Source organism: Equus caballus, chromosome 17, assembly GCF_041296265.1.
Source record: "Equus caballus isolate H_3958 breed thoroughbred chromosome 17, TB-T2T, whole genome shotgun sequence".
Lineage (NCBI taxonomy): Eukaryota > Metazoa > Chordata > Mammalia > Perissodactyla > Equidae > Equus > Equus caballus.
In genome coordinates this window covers 47,803,974-47,822,319 of record NC_091700.1, presented here as the reverse complement: position 1 = coordinate 47,822,319, position 18,346 = coordinate 47,803,974, and the positions used below count along the sequence as shown (strand labels likewise).

The following is an 18,346-nucleotide window of genomic DNA, read 5'->3' as shown; positions in this document are numbered from 1 at the left end:
GAGCTGCAATTTCTGTAGGTAGCACCTGCAAACTTAAATATGAAATAGTGAGCCATTCTGCAGAGCCTTAAAGACGAAACACTAAGATACTGGATTTAAATGCGAACCGTGAAACGACTATACAATTTTCAATGTCCACTAACATTGTGATATGGAGCTTCTTACCATACCAGGGATTTGACTATACTACAGATCAGTAGTTCTCAAACGTTAGCATGCATCAGAAGCACCTGGAGGTTTGTTAAAGTGCAGAGTTTCTGATTCAGTAAGTCTGGGGTGGAGCTTGATAACTTGCATTTTTAACAAGTTCCCAGGTGATGCTGACGTTCTGGATCTGGGACCACACTTTGAGAACCACAGCTGTAGATCAATCAAGCTGTCTTAGAACATTTGGACTAAAAGGGCATTTACGGATTAATCTTTGATAAAGACACAGAGGTTCAATCACATGCCAAAGATCATGTGGTTAATTAAGCCACAATGCTGAGACTCTAACCCAGGACTTTTGACTTAGACCAGTTGGATGTCTGCAGGTAATTTTTCAGCTCAGTGTAGAAAGCATAACATGACTGTCCTTAACTTCAACCTCTTCATAGACTTCCAAAAAAATAAATAACCTACTTAAGTGAGCACTTACTATGGACTTGTTGTGTTAGGGGCTTATGAAGAGTGAGAGGAGACACCAAAAAATAGACACCAACCACTTTAAAGGAGCTTGTACTGCAGTTAGGAACAATTCATGAGAGTACACCACACGGATATCCGAACAAGTGTCAAAGTGGGATGATGTAAGTAGTCAGACATCCAAGGTTGGGGAGAGTCACAGAGATCCCAGAGGGGAAGAAAACTTCAGAGAAGAAGAACAGCAATGTGAGGCTTAAGGGATAGGATCTGAAATGGCAAACAGGGCTTCTTCGCTAGGACTTTGCTAAGAGCAGCTTCACAGAGAATTTTCCAAGCTCGATAGGTCTCTCTCATGAAAATTTTGGAAAAGGTTTGGAAAGAAAAACAAGTTGTGAAAAGAGTTTATTCTACAGTGTCTAATCTGATTAAATTTAAGTCTGACAACATCATACTAAAATCTTCAGTCTTAGGAATAGGACTGTGTTAGATCTATGATCAACATGTGTAGCCTACAGGTAGCTAGACACAGGACAGGACCATGAAAAGAGGGAAATAACTATCTAGACTTGAAATCAGAGGCTTTTAATTGAAAGCATTTAAACATAACCCCAGGCTCAAGGACAGCCGTCCCAGTAATAAATGTTTTATGTCAGAGAATTCCTTAGCAACTTTTCAGCCAATATTTTATTGGCTGAAAATGCCAAGTGGAGAAAGCATTGCCAAGTAATTGAGCTTCTAGTCCTCTTTCTTGCTACAGGAAAAGGAGCTTAAGTCTAAGGATCTGCTTTTTATTTTTTACTATCATGTGGCAGAGCATAATGCCTTGGTAGATACAAATATTTATCCCTTCTCTCTTAGCTTTTCCTTGACATGAGTAAAAAATATAACTTATTCATGTTTTCAGCCAATTAGTTTCCACCCACAGCAAGGGCCTCTGCTGTTTTAACCTCCAAGTCTGCCCTTTCAACAGTCTGCCTCTCAAAGCTGCTGATCTAGACAAGCCCAACCTACCTTTATTTAGTATTCCGGTCATTTCCTGATTAAGCAACATTCAAGCTACTGAAATAAATGTATATCTTTGAAAATGAGTTTCCTTAATTACCTCATTGAAATTTAATGAAATATCTCAAGTTGTAAGATTGTTTTCACTTTCCAACAGCACACATCAGTGTGGGAGACTAAGGGAGAACATAAGTCAGAATAGCACAAGACAAAGAGAAAAATATTTTTCTGCACCACAAAAAAAAAAAAAATAAAGGAAATGGTTTCCTTGTGAGGTCTCTCCTGAGCTACGCAACTGCTTCTCTTGTGTACATTCTTGCACAATTTTTATAAGGTCTCATCAATGAGCACTCTGAAAAAATGTTAGATTGGAGTTATGAAAAATATCTTGGCTAGATAAGAGTATTACACAAATATATCCCCTGGTGTGTACAAACTGCAGCAGATGTAATTTAAATTTCTAATTAGGAACAACACTGGTTTGACTGAAAAAGAAACATAGTCAAGAGCAAAAATTCAGAAAGAGGTAGAAGAGTAAATTCCAAACACTTCAAGCTGAATAGTAGACACGTAAAGTCTACTGTCCTACAAAGAATTGGTTTGAGGTTTTCATAGTTGAAAGAAATCTTATCCTTGGGTAAAATTGAAAAAACGAAGGATTTTCGGTTAATCAAAGGCACTGGATAGAGATTTATTTTCTAGATATGGCTTTCCATGTTGGTTTCTGTTATACGACCTTCAGTATAGGAATCTGAAGCTTATTGTTTTTACCCAACATGAGCCAAAACTTTTCAGGCATTTAGGTTTCTAAAAGTTCTTTTATAAACAGACCACATTCCCAAGAAAAACAAAAAATGATAAGATCAGGCTGACTAAATCATCCTTGACCCCTAAGCCTGTTACACCAACCCTAAGCCAGCACTTCACAGCCCTGGAGTGGAAAGGCTCAGGAATTCTCCTTTGTCTTAGAACCTGCCCAGCCCAAGACATTGTCTGCACACCCAAGAAACTGATGTAAAGCTGATAAGTTCTGTAATTCACAGCTTCTGGCAGAGGGCTGAATAGTTACCCAGAGCACTGAAAATACCCAGAAGGAAAAGATAAACAAGAGATCAGGTCATCAGGGCTTTTGTTCATAGGTTGCCTTTATGGAAAGTAGAAAGAAGTACTTAAACACACACACACACACACATCCATCCATGCCAGGATCCTCACGCAGGGCAATGGCTTAGTAGGACACAGTATACTTATGTAAATTATAAAAAGTGCCCCTTCTTGGGGCTGGCCCCGTGGCCGAGTGGTTAAGTTCACATGCTCCGCTGCAGGCGGCCCAGTGTTTCCTTGGTTTGAATCCTGGGTGCGGACACGGCACTGCTCATCAGACCAGGTTGAGGCAGCGTCCCACATGCCACAACTAGAAGGACCCACAGTGAAGAATGTACAACTATATACTCGGGGACTTTGGGGAGAAAAAGGAAAAAAAAATAATAAAATCTTTAAAAAAAAAAAAAGTGCCCCTTCTTTCAGAGTACATGGTGTGGTATGTATTTAAGCTCCAAATCACCACTTTAGCCAAGCAAATTTGTGCAGTTACCAACCTGCGCAATGACAGAGGGTAGTCCTGAGCAATGTCATACTTCTTCACATAAAAAACTCACACACATAGAGCTATGCAAAAAAGAAAGCAAGAAGGATTCGCTGTAAAGATACAAAGAATACATATGAAACACAATATTACAGAGACTCCATCTTTAAGAGGCCAAAAACCAATTATGGGAGTAGAGGTGGGGACCAAATGGTAGGTATACTTACAAAACATATAAAATTGCTTCCTCAGTAAAATAACTATACGAAATTTATATTTTCAAGAACATAGAGATGTCAGGTCTGGCAATTAATTTGACCCTACTTGTAAGCTAACCTTACTAACAGTTACTGGTTACTGTTTCATGCACGCTGGCAAAAGACACGAGACTCTTGAGTCAGAGACAATGAACTTTATTACTCATTGCACAGCAAGCAGCAGGAGCATGAGCATATTTATGTCTGTTCTCTCTGGCCCCAAGTCTTATGGCGGCAAAATGATGGATGCTGCACACAAAGCGTGTTGCGTCACAGCCAAGGAACACTGAGCTTGGGGAATCCACCATTTTTATAGCAGGTAGTAGGAAAGCCTAGTCTTTGTCCCAGAGAGAGTGTACCTCATCTCTCAAAGTTCCCAGCTACGTAACAACCCTGAGAAATAGTCCAGGTCAAAGAGGGCTTAGGAGTGTAGTCTTGGCACATCCAGCAAGACACACAAGAGTACAAGAGGCCCAAGGAGGGCTATCATTTCCAACAGAGAATATTTAGGATTAACTTTCTTTTTAAGCATAGCTTAGCAACAAGGAAATTGGCATTTGCACAAAAACCACTTACTTTATCAAATGGGCTATACATTTTCTTTCATTATTATTATTAATAGACTAACATCTGATTATGTTCACATGTCTTAAGCATTGCTCCTCAGGGTTATCTATTAACTTAAAGGATAAAACCAGAAATGCAAGACATAAGGGGCTTGTATCTAAATCTCTGGATAGAACATTTAAAAATGAAATTCATCTTTTATTTCTGATTTTGGAAAAACATAATGCTTATAGAAGAAAATTACTTTTAAAATGTTTAAAAGTCACTCATAATTCCACCCCTCAGAAATCTCAGTTACAGTTTTATTTGGGTGAATTGCAGTCCAGTCTATGTCCTGTACATACTATTACACAGTTGCAATGATATCTTAAGTTCAATTTTATATCCTGCTTTCCCTTCCAAGTAGTTTTCCCAATTAAGCATATAACAAGCTTACTATTAAATGGCTACATACATATTTCATGACATGGATGCTTCATAATATAACTACTCACTTAACCATCTCAGTTGTTTCAGTTGTTCATTATTATAAACAATCTTGCAAGATACACAAAGCATAAAATAATAAAGCTTTGCACAGAACATTATCTAGAAGAAAATGCTAATACTTCTCTAAAATCAATGCTATGGTCCCCAAACTTCTTTATAGCTAGGTATGACGATGTGATTAAGTTTGGGATATGGAATATGAGTGGAAGTCATTGAGAAGGATTTCTAGGGAAGCCCCTTTAAATGGAGACAGACAGGCAAAGCTTTTCTGTTGCCTTCCCCTTCCTGGAAGGCTGAAGTGGTAGCTAGTGCTCAAGCAGCCATCTCGTTCAATGAGGCAACTTGAATATGGAAGACATGTATCAGAAATGGCAGAGCAGAAAGACAGAAGCAATCTGGTGCCCTGTGACTATAAAACCACCACATTAGTGGTGATCTTTTGCCAAACTGCCTAGCTTTGCCTAGTAGTTCTATTACTTCCTAACTACAACTTTGAGCAAATTACTTAGTTTTTCTATTTTTTCACCTATAAAATGGGGATAACAACTATCTACCTCTTAGAGTATAGATAAGTACTTAGAACAATGCTAGGAAATAAACATTTTATTATGGTTGCCTATTATTTGTACTATACCAGCTCTAGACTACCTACCTTCAGACATTTTATAGGAGAGAAACAAAGAAAGCCATCTATGCTTAAGACACCTATTTGGGGATATCTATTTTATTACATGTAATTATAATATACTTATAATTATATATAACATGTATACAACATGACACCTATTTTACTATGTGTAATAGAACTAGCCCTAAATCACTGGTACATCTCCTTTTTCCTGCTGTGACTGAATCCTTTTGCTGTATCTTCTTCCACTATATATGCAACCTAGTTTTTCTGATTGCCTTTTTATACCCCTGGTTGTGACATTTCCCTCTAACCTCTGTATCCTGGCTCCTGATTCTTTTCTTCATTCAGTGTCCCAGAAGCAGTAAGGACCACCGCATGAAGCAAAGTGGTATTGATAACTATTTCATTAAAGGTTAGTAAACAGTCTTCTCCTATAAAAGACAGCATGGTTCTGAGCCTTGGTTTTTTCCTTAAATTATTTATTTTAGTATAACATACCTAGGGCAAACTGCACAAATCTTAAGTATACAGCTTCATGACAAACCTCCTTTTAACTTTTCCAGATTCCAAAAGAATAAAGGAAAAAAGGGAGCGGGACAATGAACTTTAGGATGGTATCTAAAATTACTTTTTCCCAACTTTTTATCTTAAATTTTAAGCCTACAGCAAAATTGAAATATTAGTAAAATGAAAACCCATATACTATTTACCTATATCTACCAATTTTTAATGTTTTGCCACATTCACTTTTTCTCTCTTTCCTCTCCTTTGTTTTATCTGAACCATAAGAAAGTAAGCTGCAGAGTCATGACACATCACCCCTACGTATTTCAATAGGTTATCTCCCAGGAACAAAGAGATTCTCTTACTTAAACATAATAACTATCACACCCAAGGAAATTAAACAGAATAACTATCACACTCAAGGAAATTAATATTAATACAATATTCAACCTATAATCAAGTTTCCAAATTGTTCCAATTATTTCAATATTCTTCCCTACCTCCCACCTCATCCTGGATCTGATCATGGATTACACACTCCTGTTGTCTGACATGTCTCTGCAGACTCTGATAATCTAGGACCGTTTCCTTGACTTTTTTCTTTCTTTCATGACGGACACTTTTGAAGAGTCCAGGTGTCACGTTAATTTTAAGTGTCAACTTGACTAGGCCATGGGAAGCCCAGATATCTGGTTAAACATCATTTCTGGGTGTGTCCGTGAGGGTGTTTCTGGAAGATAATAGCATTTGAATCAATGGAATGAGTAAAGGAGAGGGCCTTCCCTAATGTGGATAAGCGTCATCCAATTCATTGAGGGCTTCTATAGAACAAAAAGGCAGAGAAAAGTTGAACCCACTCTCTGCCTGAGTATGGAGCTGAGACATCAATCTCCTGCCCTCAGCACTCCTGGTTCTCAGGCCTTCAGACTCAAAGAAGCTACACCATGGGGCTCTCTGGCTTTCAGGACTTTGAACTATGCACTGGCTTTCCTGGGTCTCCAGCTTGCAGATGACAGATCATGGGACGTGTCTGCCTCCATAATCATGTGAGCCAATACCTTATAATAAATCTCTTCATATGTATATGAAGAGATTATATGTGTATATATATATATATATATATACACACACACACATATATGTAGATGTACATATATACATATTTATATACATATAAAATCTACTGGTCCTTTTCCCTGGAGAACTCTAAGTAATACAGTGAGTAAATTGTCTTACAGAATTTATAGGATGCCTCACAATCTGGATTTGAGGAAACGATGATTTCCTCATGATTAGATATTCAGGTTAACCATTTTTGGAAAGAGTACTACATAGGAGATATTACCCAAGATTCCATTGTTAGAGCAAAGGCTGTTTCCTTGTATGACTAAATAACAAACCAATGTGAAAAACAGTATCTGCCTATATGATAGAGAGTAATCACATTTTTTCTTCTGTCAGTACTTTATTTCTTTTTAATTTTTATTCTTTTTTCTATTGCAGTAACAGTGGTTATCACATTATATAAATTTCAGGTGGACATAGTTACATATTTCAATTTCTGTGTAGACTACAACATGTTCACCACTCAAAGACTAATTATAATCCATCACCACACACATGTGCCTAATCACCCCTTTCACCCTCCTCCCTCCCCGCTTCCCCTCTGGTAACCACCAATCCAATCTCTGTTTCCATGTGTTTGTTTGTCGTTGTTTTTATCTTCTACTTGTGAGTGAGATCATATGGTATTTGACTTTCTCCCTCTGACTTATTTCACTTAGCATAATGCCCTCAAGATCCATCCATGTTGTCACAAATGGCCGGATTTCATTGTTTCTTATGGCTGAGTAGTATTCTATGTTTATATACTACATCTTCTTTATCCATTCATCCCTTGGTGGGCACCTAGGTTGCTTCCAAGTCTTGGCTATTGCGAATAATGCTGCGATGAACATAGGTGTGCATATATCTTTATGCATTCGTGCTTCCATGTTCTTTGGATAAATACCCAGCAGCGGAATAGCTGGATCAATCACATTTTAAAATAAAGATTAGAAAGAGAACATATCTGCCTGTCACCTTCCATTGGCAGTAGAAATCAAAGGGCATAATGGGTCAAAGACTTTCTACTTGGCATAAAGACTCCAAAAGCACAACCTACACTTTAAAAATAAAGATGTCTTTATATCAAATTGTTTAAAGTGTTTATTTCTGAGGATTGGGATTGCAGGGGACTTTTACTCTCTAGATTATTTTTGTAATGTTTGAGTTTTTATCACAAGCAGATATGGCTACTTTTACAATCAGGGAAAAACACTCTAAAGATTTTTAAATGAGGAAATATTTTTAAAAAGATTTCTTAAAGCAGGTGCTTAGATGTTCTTGCAAGAGTCCATAGCACGAGATTTCTGCTCTCACCTCTTCCATAGTATAACAAACACTGGGCAATACTAGCCGTTGAGATTTAATGATGGTAAATGTCTTCAGTTTTTCTGCAGGACTTTAATGGGTTGCCTTTTAAGTGTTCATATTTGGGGGGGGGGGGGGGAATTACAAACATTACAGAACAAAGGACTCATCATCATTGGCTCATTCTCTGATATAGAACAGACCCTTCAAATGCAGTCTTCTCCCTTTGATGATTTTTTCCTGTTAGGCTTTTGTTTCAGATTCAAATACATTCTGAATAGATGCAATTAACCTTAACAATACGTATAACCTTACAGCACTCTGCTGACTTTGAAGTAAGTAACCTTACTGTGTAATTGAACTAAGTTTTTTTTTCTCATTTCTGCTATGCTTCTACTGATTACTCTAAGTATTGTGTGTTCTCAACCTTTCATCAGCCTGTTGATTTATTGTTTCACTGTTTCAGCTGTCAAAGACTTTTTGAGAAAAGCCCACTCATTTTTGATATTGTATTTGAACAAAGATGATTGCTCCCCAAGACCTGGCAGACTGCAAATGCATATCATACAGAGGAGTGGAATCTAGTGCAGAAAAGTTAGAAATTCCTTCTAAACAGGACCATAATTTCTACCCTCCTGCATAAACAGGAAGGGAAATGGGGCCTAATCAAACCAAAATGTCTTTTCTTGCCATCCACTCCAACAATCTCTTCTGCCATGCATAGAACTATGCTTTTCACACTGTAGGCGGTAACCCACTAATGGGTCATGAAATCAATTTAATGGATTTATTTTTAATGAATAAAAATAGAAAATGTCAGAGTACATTACATATAGTGAGGGTGAGAATTGTTTTGTGAAATTTTTTTCAGTTATTTACAAACTCATACATACCCATACATGTACCAGGTCATGAATGACAAAGGAATTGCTCACTCTAGGCTACGGTCAGAAGTCTCAAAGATCACTGGAAGGCAGGATGTTGCTTAGGTTGCTCAGAAACAGTGACAGTGAGAGAACTGCTCTAATGCAAGCCCACCAAGCTGTCATTTAAGAAAAGCAGCAAAGAGGAACCCACAGAAACTTTGCTCTCGTAAAGCTGTAAATAAATGTCACATTACTGTTTCTATAGTACCACTCTCTTTAGCCTATAGAATTTCTATTTTCTTGATGTGAAAATATGATGATTGATAGGAAATTAGCTAGCTGCACTGTCACTCCTCCCCCTGCTCCATACCGTGCTCAGATTTCAGACGTGGGTAGGCAGACTCAGGGATGAGTGCTGGTTCTGAGACTTGACAGAGCCATGAAACCTTGGGAAATCATTTACTCTCTCAAGACTCAGTTTCTTCAACTGTAAAGTGGCAAAGTGTTTATTGTGAAGAGAAAAATGAATTATATGACATGCATAGCACAAGGTTTAGCACACGATTAAGAGTTTGAGCTACTGATTGTTAGTTTGGTTTTAGTGTTTTGGGGTACCCAGTTTAACTATTCTAGTCACAACAAATTTTCTTTATGCTACCACAGTACTTCAAGGTTTTGTCATAGTTCTCATTTCAAAACTAAGTCACATAGCCAGAGCTCTACTGATTAGTTTGGTAGTAGAATCTGGTAATCATTGAGATACCTACCCAGTTCATTAAGCCATATAATTCTCATTAAGCGTTAAATACTCTCTGTTTTTTTACAAACTTTCTGAATGCTTATGAGCCTTTCGCCTGGAGATCGAGTTAAATAGTCCCCTAATGAATAGCCATCTATGTGGAGCCATCAAGAAGATTACTCATTAGAATCAGTCACAGATTTTTCTCTTCTTATGTACTACTATTTCATCACACTAAAAGGAACTTTGGCATTATTCGGTTCTCCATCTCCAGGGAGTAGTAATAACCTGATGCTTTCATGCCATTTAACATCTAGAGGCCAAAGCTTACTTTCTCACATTCTTATGAAGAGACAGAAGAGAAATCTGGGGCACTGCAGTAAAGCAAAAATAGCGAAACCATTTCTTATAGGTGCTTACAGTTTGTAAAAACTTGCACTTAATTTGAGACTATTTTATGTGGCTAGTTCAGATTCAAATGAGGTGAGTCACGAATGGCTTAAAATGTTTCTGATCATCTGTGTTAGACATAGGAAATTACACTTCAGGATTCAGAATATACTCAACAATTATTAAATAGTGATGTTTATAAAAATTGAATATTATAACTTAATAGCTATGTTATCATATATCCCACCTTATATCCCATCTTATATGTATAAAATGTTTAATACTAATGTAACACAGTGCTCTTTAAGGGGAAAAGAGAGAAAAATCAGGGATTGGCCATTAATAAGTTGTCTTACCAAGCCATCGTTTATTCTCCCTTCACTCTCCCTTGAGAGTTTGAGGATGAAGGGAAGGAAAAGTATCAGTTACCAGGGTTATTTCCTTCCCTGGAACACAACAAGCTGGGAAAAGTATTGAAGTTAGAATAAGGAAACTAGGTAATGTCCCCGGAGCCCCACGGGAGGAAATACGAAAAAGGAGTGGGCTTCCCCAGAACACACATATAGCACTCCAACAGACATACTGTCTAAGCAGTTGTGCTCAGGAATGTGGTATATCTTTAAGGCTATATCACTTTGGATCTTCCAAGGAGCAGACATCATAATGGGATTAGACACGCAAGAGATTTATTGGAGGAATGTCTCTGAATGATAAAAGCTGAGTGAGCAGGAGTAGGCAGGGAAAGCCGTGAGAACATGAGCAGGTCTGATACCTACTAAAGGAGAGAGAGAAGGAGGATTGAGTAGGAAGAGCCTCAGACTGCTACATAGTTCTGAGAAAATCTTGGCTAGGTCAAAGGGGGGTCTTCTGGCAACTGTTGCCGAATAGAGGAGTCCCACAGGGGCCAGGAATGGGCTGGCACTAGCACCCTGGAAATACTCAGACACTGGCTGGGAAGAGTGCAAAATAAGTGTGCTCTCAGAGCAAAGGGTGAAATGTATCCAAATGCTTGGCAGCTGAGGCTGTCAGTTGACTATGCTCCTCATAGTAAGTTCTTTTGAAGGAGATATGAACAGAAAGCTTCCCTGGCTGCCACAGAGGCTACTTAAACTCCTGTGGGATAATGAAAAATGAATATTTAGTCTTTGTCCCTGGTTCATGGCACACAGCTCCTAAAATCCTTGGAAATACAAATAATAAGAGTATGATCATATGCTAATGAGATGACTCCTGGTGGGGCCTTCTAGATAGCTTCAGGATGGGAACTATGTACCAGAAAACCAACCATGTGATTAGAGGATTAGAACTTTCAGATGCACCCCACCCCCAACCTCTGGGGCAGGGAGAGGGGCTGGAAATTGAGTTCAATCACCACAGGCCAATGACTTAATCAATTACACCTAGGTAATGAAGCCTAAGTAAAAATTCTTGAACAAGATTTGGGGAGCTTCCAGACTGGTGAACACATCAAGATGTTGGGAGAGTGACCCACTAGAGAGGGTATGGAAACTCTATGTAAGACCTCCCCCCGTATCTTGCCCTACGCATCTCTTTCATTTGACTGTTTCTGAGTTATATTCTTTATAATAAAACTGTAATTGTATAGTGGTTCCCATGAGTTCTGTGAGTCATTCTAGTCAATTATCAAACCTAAGGGCAGGGAAAGTTGTAGGAACTCCCAGCTTTGTAGTCAGCTGGGCAGAAACGTAGTAGCCTGGGGATCCCATTTGCGGTATGTTTCTAAAGTGGAGGCAGACGTGTGGGATTGAGCCCCTAACTTGTGGCATCTGTGCTAAATCAGAGCAGTCAGTGTCAGAACTGAACTGAATTGTGGTTAGTTGGTGTTGGAATGACATATTTATCAGGGAAAAAAACCCCACACAACTCCTAATTAGTCTGTAGACAGCAGCTCAAACATCACCTCTTGGGAACACTTTTCTTGCTCCCAAGACTAGCTCAGACCCTGATTTTCCTTTATACTGCATATAAAGAGTTAATCATGCAATTATTTGATAATATCTGTCTCATCAATTAGAATATAAGCTTCATAAGGGCTTGTCTTTTGTTGAGTACAAGTCATGCGTTGCTTAACGACAGGGACACATTCTGAGAAATGCATCGTTAGGCGATTTCATTGACAAATAAAAATGGCAAGCAATAGGATATATTGGAGTATATGAGGAAGCCATTTGGTATAAACCTAATTCGGCCTGCCTTCTCTTTTTTTCCTCCAAAAGGGCCTGACTGGCTATTGAGCACGCATTGCATATCTGCTTAGACATTTCCTATGGCCAGAACAAAGGCCCTTGTGATAAAGATGCAACTTCCCCCCCACATTAGCATTTTTCCTTAGGCTAGGAACTGATTGCTGCACTCACCTCCCAGCTCACCTGTGACCACCCAGCTGGAGACAAGAGACTGCCACCCTGCTGTGTTCACCGAGACAGAAGACCTACCTGCTATTTCCATCAATCGGCTGTGCCGACAGAGTAGTCTCGCGACTATTGTAAAAGGGACATTCCAATCATATGTGAAACATCCTCTTTGAGGGTATATAACGACCCTGTATACCCCCCCCCCCCTCTTTGGAGTGCTCTGTTCCTTTGTGGAAAGACTCTCCCGGGTTATAATCCTCAAATTTAAGCTCAGAATAAACTCACCCAAATTTTCATTTATAGATTGGATAGATTATTTTCGTCGACATCATCATTGTGCAAACATCATAGAGTGTATTTACACAAACCTAGATGGTATAGCCTGCAACACACCTAGACTATCTTGTACTAATCTTATGGGACCCCCATAGTGTACGCGGCCCATTGTTGACTGAAAGGTTGTTATACAGTGCACGACTGTAGTTGTTATTTGTTCCTATATTTTTAATTAAATATCCAGAGCTAGAGATCCTCTCTTATTATAGGATTGTTGCGAGGATTGAAAGAGTTAATATACACAATGCACTTTCACATATTAAGCACTACATAAGTGTTTGCTATTATTATTGCTCATCTTTAAGTGTCTGCAGTTCTCAAAATAAATAGGCCACAAATATGTCACGGCAAACAGTTTGTACATAAATTATGTTAAAATTAGCTGTAGAGTAAAATTCCATATTATAGGTTCATTTTCAGAACATCTTTTTATTTCCTTCAAACAGCATCAAGCTAAAGGACTACTTCAGGTCTGGCTACAGAAAAGTATCTGAATAAAGTGTATCTGAATAGAGTGAACCGTGTAACGCTATCACAGGCAAGAGCCTGTTGCCCAGAATTGGATGAAGTGAGGCAGAAATCCCTTCCAGGAAAACTCATGCCTTAGTCTTAAATTTATCTAGATACGATATAAGCAAGTAAAAGATGTTTACAAACAAGCAAAATATTGAAACAGAGGGTAAAGGATTACTTTAGATTCGAAGTTTATGGCAGCTTTTTCCTCTTTAAATCTGTATAGATAGTTTATAAACTTAGGGACAAGATAAAATCACCAACTAAAAACAATTGGGAAAGCCAGTATGAATTAGTAAATACCTATAATCACTTAAATCCAAATATAGTCAAGAACTCAGCCTTGCTTTAGAATCTATCAGAGGTCTTCAGGAATCATTTTAAGAGACTGCCTTAAAATCTCTTTATTTATACGTAAGCACATGTTTTAAATCAGGATATTTTCACAAGGCACAAACACTCCACTTCAGGGTAACAGCATAGTACTTGGTCAATAAACCTCTGTAAAATGAATTCAAGGCTTCAGCACCCTACATTTCCTGGATGTTTGCTTTCTGCCAGTCATGAAGTCACGTTTTGTGCATACAAGCATGTACACACGTGCATACACACACACACTAAAAGAAAACCCTGAGAGATCGGTATTATCTCACTCTAAGTAATGAGGAAACTGAGGCATAAAACAACTACGCACCTTGTCGAAGCTCAGAGACAAGTAATAGCAGAATCAGAACCTGAACCCCAGTCTGCCAGGCATCAAAGCCCATGCTCCGATGCCCACACTGGGGCTTCCCTAATGAATAAGTGGAAGGATGCACACAAAACAGTCAAAATTCCAACCCTTTAGCACATAAATAAGCTCACATTGAGAGTGAATAAATGAATGTTTACTATTAGGCACTTAACTTTTCCTTCCTTTTTCTTAATTTTCCAACAGAAAGTGCTTCTAATTTCTCGCCAAAAAAAAATAAAATCTTCTTCTTTTCTGTTTTTAAAGATTTTATTTTTCCTTTTTCTCCCCAAAGTCCCCTGGTACACAGTTGTATATTTTTAGTTGTGGGACCTAGTTGTGGCATGTGCGACGCTGCCTCAACATGACTTGATGAGTGGTGCCATGTCCTTGCCCAGGATCAGAACCGGGGAAACCCTGGGCTGCCAAAGCAGAGCTCGAGAATTTAACCACTTGGCCGTGGGGCTGGCCCCCAAATAAAATCTTCTTAATGGCTTTTTTTGGTTGTGCATTTTACTGAGATGTTACTTGCATTCAACCATTTTCCTTGGTTTCTCACTTCCATTAAAGGAGACAAGCGAGAATAAACAGTAGATATACGTAACTAATGGAGATGTAGGTAGAACTCAGAGTGGTCCAAACAGGAGCTTAGATAGTAAATATCTAAAAGGGAATGTACATTATAATGCTCTACTTATTGCAACTGGGTTACATGGAAAAAAAAAAAGAAGAGGAAGAAGAGTTCTGTGAAAGATAACTGAACTCTCCCACGTACTCTCTAATGGTCTATAGACAAATCTTAGAAATCACAAAATAGTATGCAGTGAGGCCTTCAGGTACTGAGATCTGGATAATTAATTAGAAAACTGCCCCTCTCTGAGAAATGTGGTCCAGCAAGATTCTGAGGTAATTTACAATCAAAAAGAAAACAGATGGATGCAATTGCTAATGTTTGTGAGATGATCTGAGCTTGCAAATAAATGATTATATCTAAGTAGATACTTTTTCATAGAAAAAAAGGCATGTAGATGGTGTTTATCATCAACATGAAACTATATGTCCATGACCTGTTACATTAAATGCTACAGCTTATAGAGAGGTAGGTAACTTGAAATTAATGCGCTTCTTTTGTGGCAAGATATCTCTTATTCTGAGGAGGACAGAAATGCAGCAATTTCTAATTGAAATCTCCCAGATCACCCACCCCATCAAAGGATAAACCTAAACTGAATAATATCAAATACCTGGTACTTACAAATTCTTCCCAAAGTTAAGGGATAAAAGAAAATCTATTTATTGGTCATAAGGTTATATATTGCTCCTTGGCAAACAGCATTTGTCTTTCACCTGTCTAGACATTGATGAAAAGGGAGAACTGAAAATGAAACCATTTGGACAGTTGCAATTCACAGAGGCAGCACTTCAAAAGCAGCTAATGTCTTTACAAAGCGCCCTGTTGAGTTAAAGCAGCTCATTCTATAGGGTGGAAAGAGGATCAGTGACACTTTGCATAATACATGTTTCTGGGATACTAACTGGAGTGCCTGAACCAAAGACCAAGAATAAATGTTACCTCTCTGTTCCTGGGTAGACCACTTAATTCCAGGGACAAGAAACATCCAGTCACTCACTCCTTCCTCTCTTAGTCCCCCTCCTCTGGTCCTAAGAGGCTAGTTTATCCGAGAGTTATGTTGGGGTGCAAGCTGCTCCTAGAGGCAGCACTTGGATCTACCCCTGATCACAATTTCCTCTTCCCCTCCCGGCACCACCCCCCCCCGGAGGTGACGTGAGGATGGAATTTAGGGCACCAATTTTTTTTAAACAGTAAGGAAAAAATTATCTTCATACTAGTTAGAGTATGAGTTCTGGAGATCCCTAGAAAATCACTAAGAAGCCCAGGCAGTTTCTACACACCGGTATCTTTCAATTCCGTAGCCGGTCCCCAGATTCAGGAAAGTCGTGGTCGTGAAAGGAATGGGGCTCACATATTTTAGTAAAGGACCGCGTACTAGCACACTCAATTTATAAGTGTGCTTTTGTTTAGGCAAATGAGCCTTCATTCTCTCAAAAACCCTGTTATTGGTCCCCTGTGGTATCAAACTCCAATGACCAAGCAGGTGCCTGTCAGTATGTCTGGGGCCGGGGCTCCCGTCCCCCAAGGCAAGTTGTGAAATACTTACAAGCTCTGGCCCGCGTGCTCCCGGTTCTCCCGCGAAGGGTCCTCAGGGGACGCCTCCAAATCCTGCCTGTGGCCTTGTAAGGAGTCCCGCTCCCGGCGCCCCTCCGGGGGGTCCCGGACCGGGTAGGAGGAGCCCACTACCTTACTGCGGGTGTACATGGTTCAGAGCCCGCGGGTCCCCGGCCGCCGCCGCCGCGGGAGGGATGCGGGCTGGGACGCTGAGCGAGTCTCGAGATGCGATTCCGAAGAGCAGGGGGAGCGGTTTCAACAGCTGAGTTTCGATTTCTCGCTAGCAGCTGCAGGCCGAGCCCGCCGGGGGACTTCCCCGTTCAGTTCCACCCAGGCGCTTTCCGACCTTAGCGCAGGTAGCAGCGCCCGCCGGCCCGCGATGGCCTTGTCCCGTTGCTGGTGAGTCTGTAAGGTCTCCCAACCACCTTAGAGGATAATAAAGATAGCTATGATCAGCCACGGACACCTCTTGAGAAAGTAGCCTCGAGGTGACTGGAATCCTGAAAGATACTTTAGGGGACTATTCAACAGGTAGCCCTAATTCGAGGCTACTGCTGGATATTTGAGACTGTGAACAATCTATTAACCTTCAGATGCCAGACATAAGGTCAATAATTAAAATCATCTAAATAAAATTTTGCCTTTGGTCAGTCATGACTGCTGTTTGGTTGTTGTGCAAATACTTTCAAATTAAAGGAAATGGAAAGTGAAATTAACAGCAAACGAAAACAGAACCTGGAGAAGCAAGCTGAGGGGTAGGCAGAGAGGATCCTCCAGGCGCCTTGCTAAGTGATTGATCAGACGTTCAAAAAATATTGATTAGGGGCTGGCCCGGTGGCCGAGTGGTTGAGTTCGCGCGCTCCGCTGCAGGCGGCCCAGTGTTTCGTTGGTTCGAATCCTGGGCGCGGACATGGCACTGCTCATCAAACCACGCTGAGGCAGCGTCCCACATGCCACAACTAGAAGGACCCACAACGAAGAATATACAACTATGTACCGGGGGGCTTTGGGGAGAAAAAGGAAAAAAAAAATATATTGATTAAATATCTGCTGTGTGCAAGACAGTGTGCAATGATTCAACTATGGTGTGGGGATTGTTTTAAATACGGATTTGCAAGATTCTGTATCTGTAGGTCTAGGGGTGAGTCCTGGCATCCGTTTATGTTCAAGAGCTCCCGGATGATTCTGATGTGTGCTGGGTTGATCTCCACTGTCACAACGCTGGCTACACAAAGATGAGAGAAGGCTCTTCCCTCGCATAACCTGTATTCTAGCAGACAGGTAGACAAACTCTAATGCCACCGTGGGATTAGTGAAGTAACAAGAGGAAGTGTAAGGCTAGGGGATGCTCAGGGAAACTAGGATTAGCCTTCTGAGTAATTCAAGGAAAAGGGACATTTGAAAATGAGCCAAGAAACAAGTAGGAGTTCACCAAGAAGCAGCCTCAAAGGCAGAGGCTTGTGGCTTGAAATGACAAGGTGTGTACCTAACTCCAGGTGGGGTGCTGTAGCTGGAGCACCCCAGCCCCTGGGCTGCCAGCCACTTAGGAGCTAGATTGCCCTGTTTACATCATCAGTGCTTAGACCAGAAAGACAAATGCATGTTTGATAGCTAATGAAAGAATGAAATTGAAGGGTGGGCAGTGTGGGGTGGGACAGGAGGGGAGAAAGGTGGCAAGAGACTTGGTAGGGGAAAAAAGTCAGGGTTTCTAGGCTACCCTACAGCATTCAAGCTCTATCAAGTAGGCCACAGGTTCTCCAACTATAGCAGGCATCAGGACCACCTGGAGGGTGTGTTGAAACAGATGCCTGGGCCCTAACCCTTGTGTTTCTGATTCAATAGGTCTGTGGTAGGACCCAAGCATTTGCACTTCTAACAAATTTCCAGGTGATACAGATGCTGCTAGTCCCAGGACCACCTTTCGAGACTACTGCTACTGTAGGCAATGTGGGAGGCACAGAAAGTTTTGCAATAGGGCTGATATATAATAATAACGGTTTGAGAAAGCTAGCTCTCCTAGCAATGTGAGAGGGAGATTGAAACACGAGGAGCCTGAAATCTGGGAGATAAACTAAAAGCCCGGTTATTATAATCTAGGTAAGAAATACAGGCGTGAGCTAAGACAATAGCATGGGAAA

At 40.1% G+C, this 18,346-nt stretch overlaps 1 protein-coding gene across 3 annotated transcripts in view; it reads right to left on the bottom strand.

Annotated features, from left to right (window-relative positions):
• Window positions 1-17,071, bottom strand: part of EPSTI1 (epithelial stromal interaction 1) — an 85,613-nt gene extending 68,542 nt beyond the window's left edge. The window contains exons 1-2 of one of the 3 annotated variants that reach the window (XM_070239821.1): window positions 16,944-17,071; window positions 16,201-16,633 (exon numbers count right to left, since the gene is read on the bottom strand). In XM_070239821.1, coding sequence (XP_070095922.1) covers window positions 16,201-16,358 — 158 coding nt within the window. In that variant the 5' untranslated portion in view covers window positions 16,359-16,633; window positions 16,944-17,071. Of the gene's footprint in view, window positions 1-16,200; window positions 16,917-16,943 lie in introns of those variants that run through there. The other 2 variants (XM_005601253.4, XM_005601254.4) reach the window with 2 other exon arrangements.
• Between the last annotated feature and the right edge of the window lie 1,275 nt (window positions 17,072-18,346).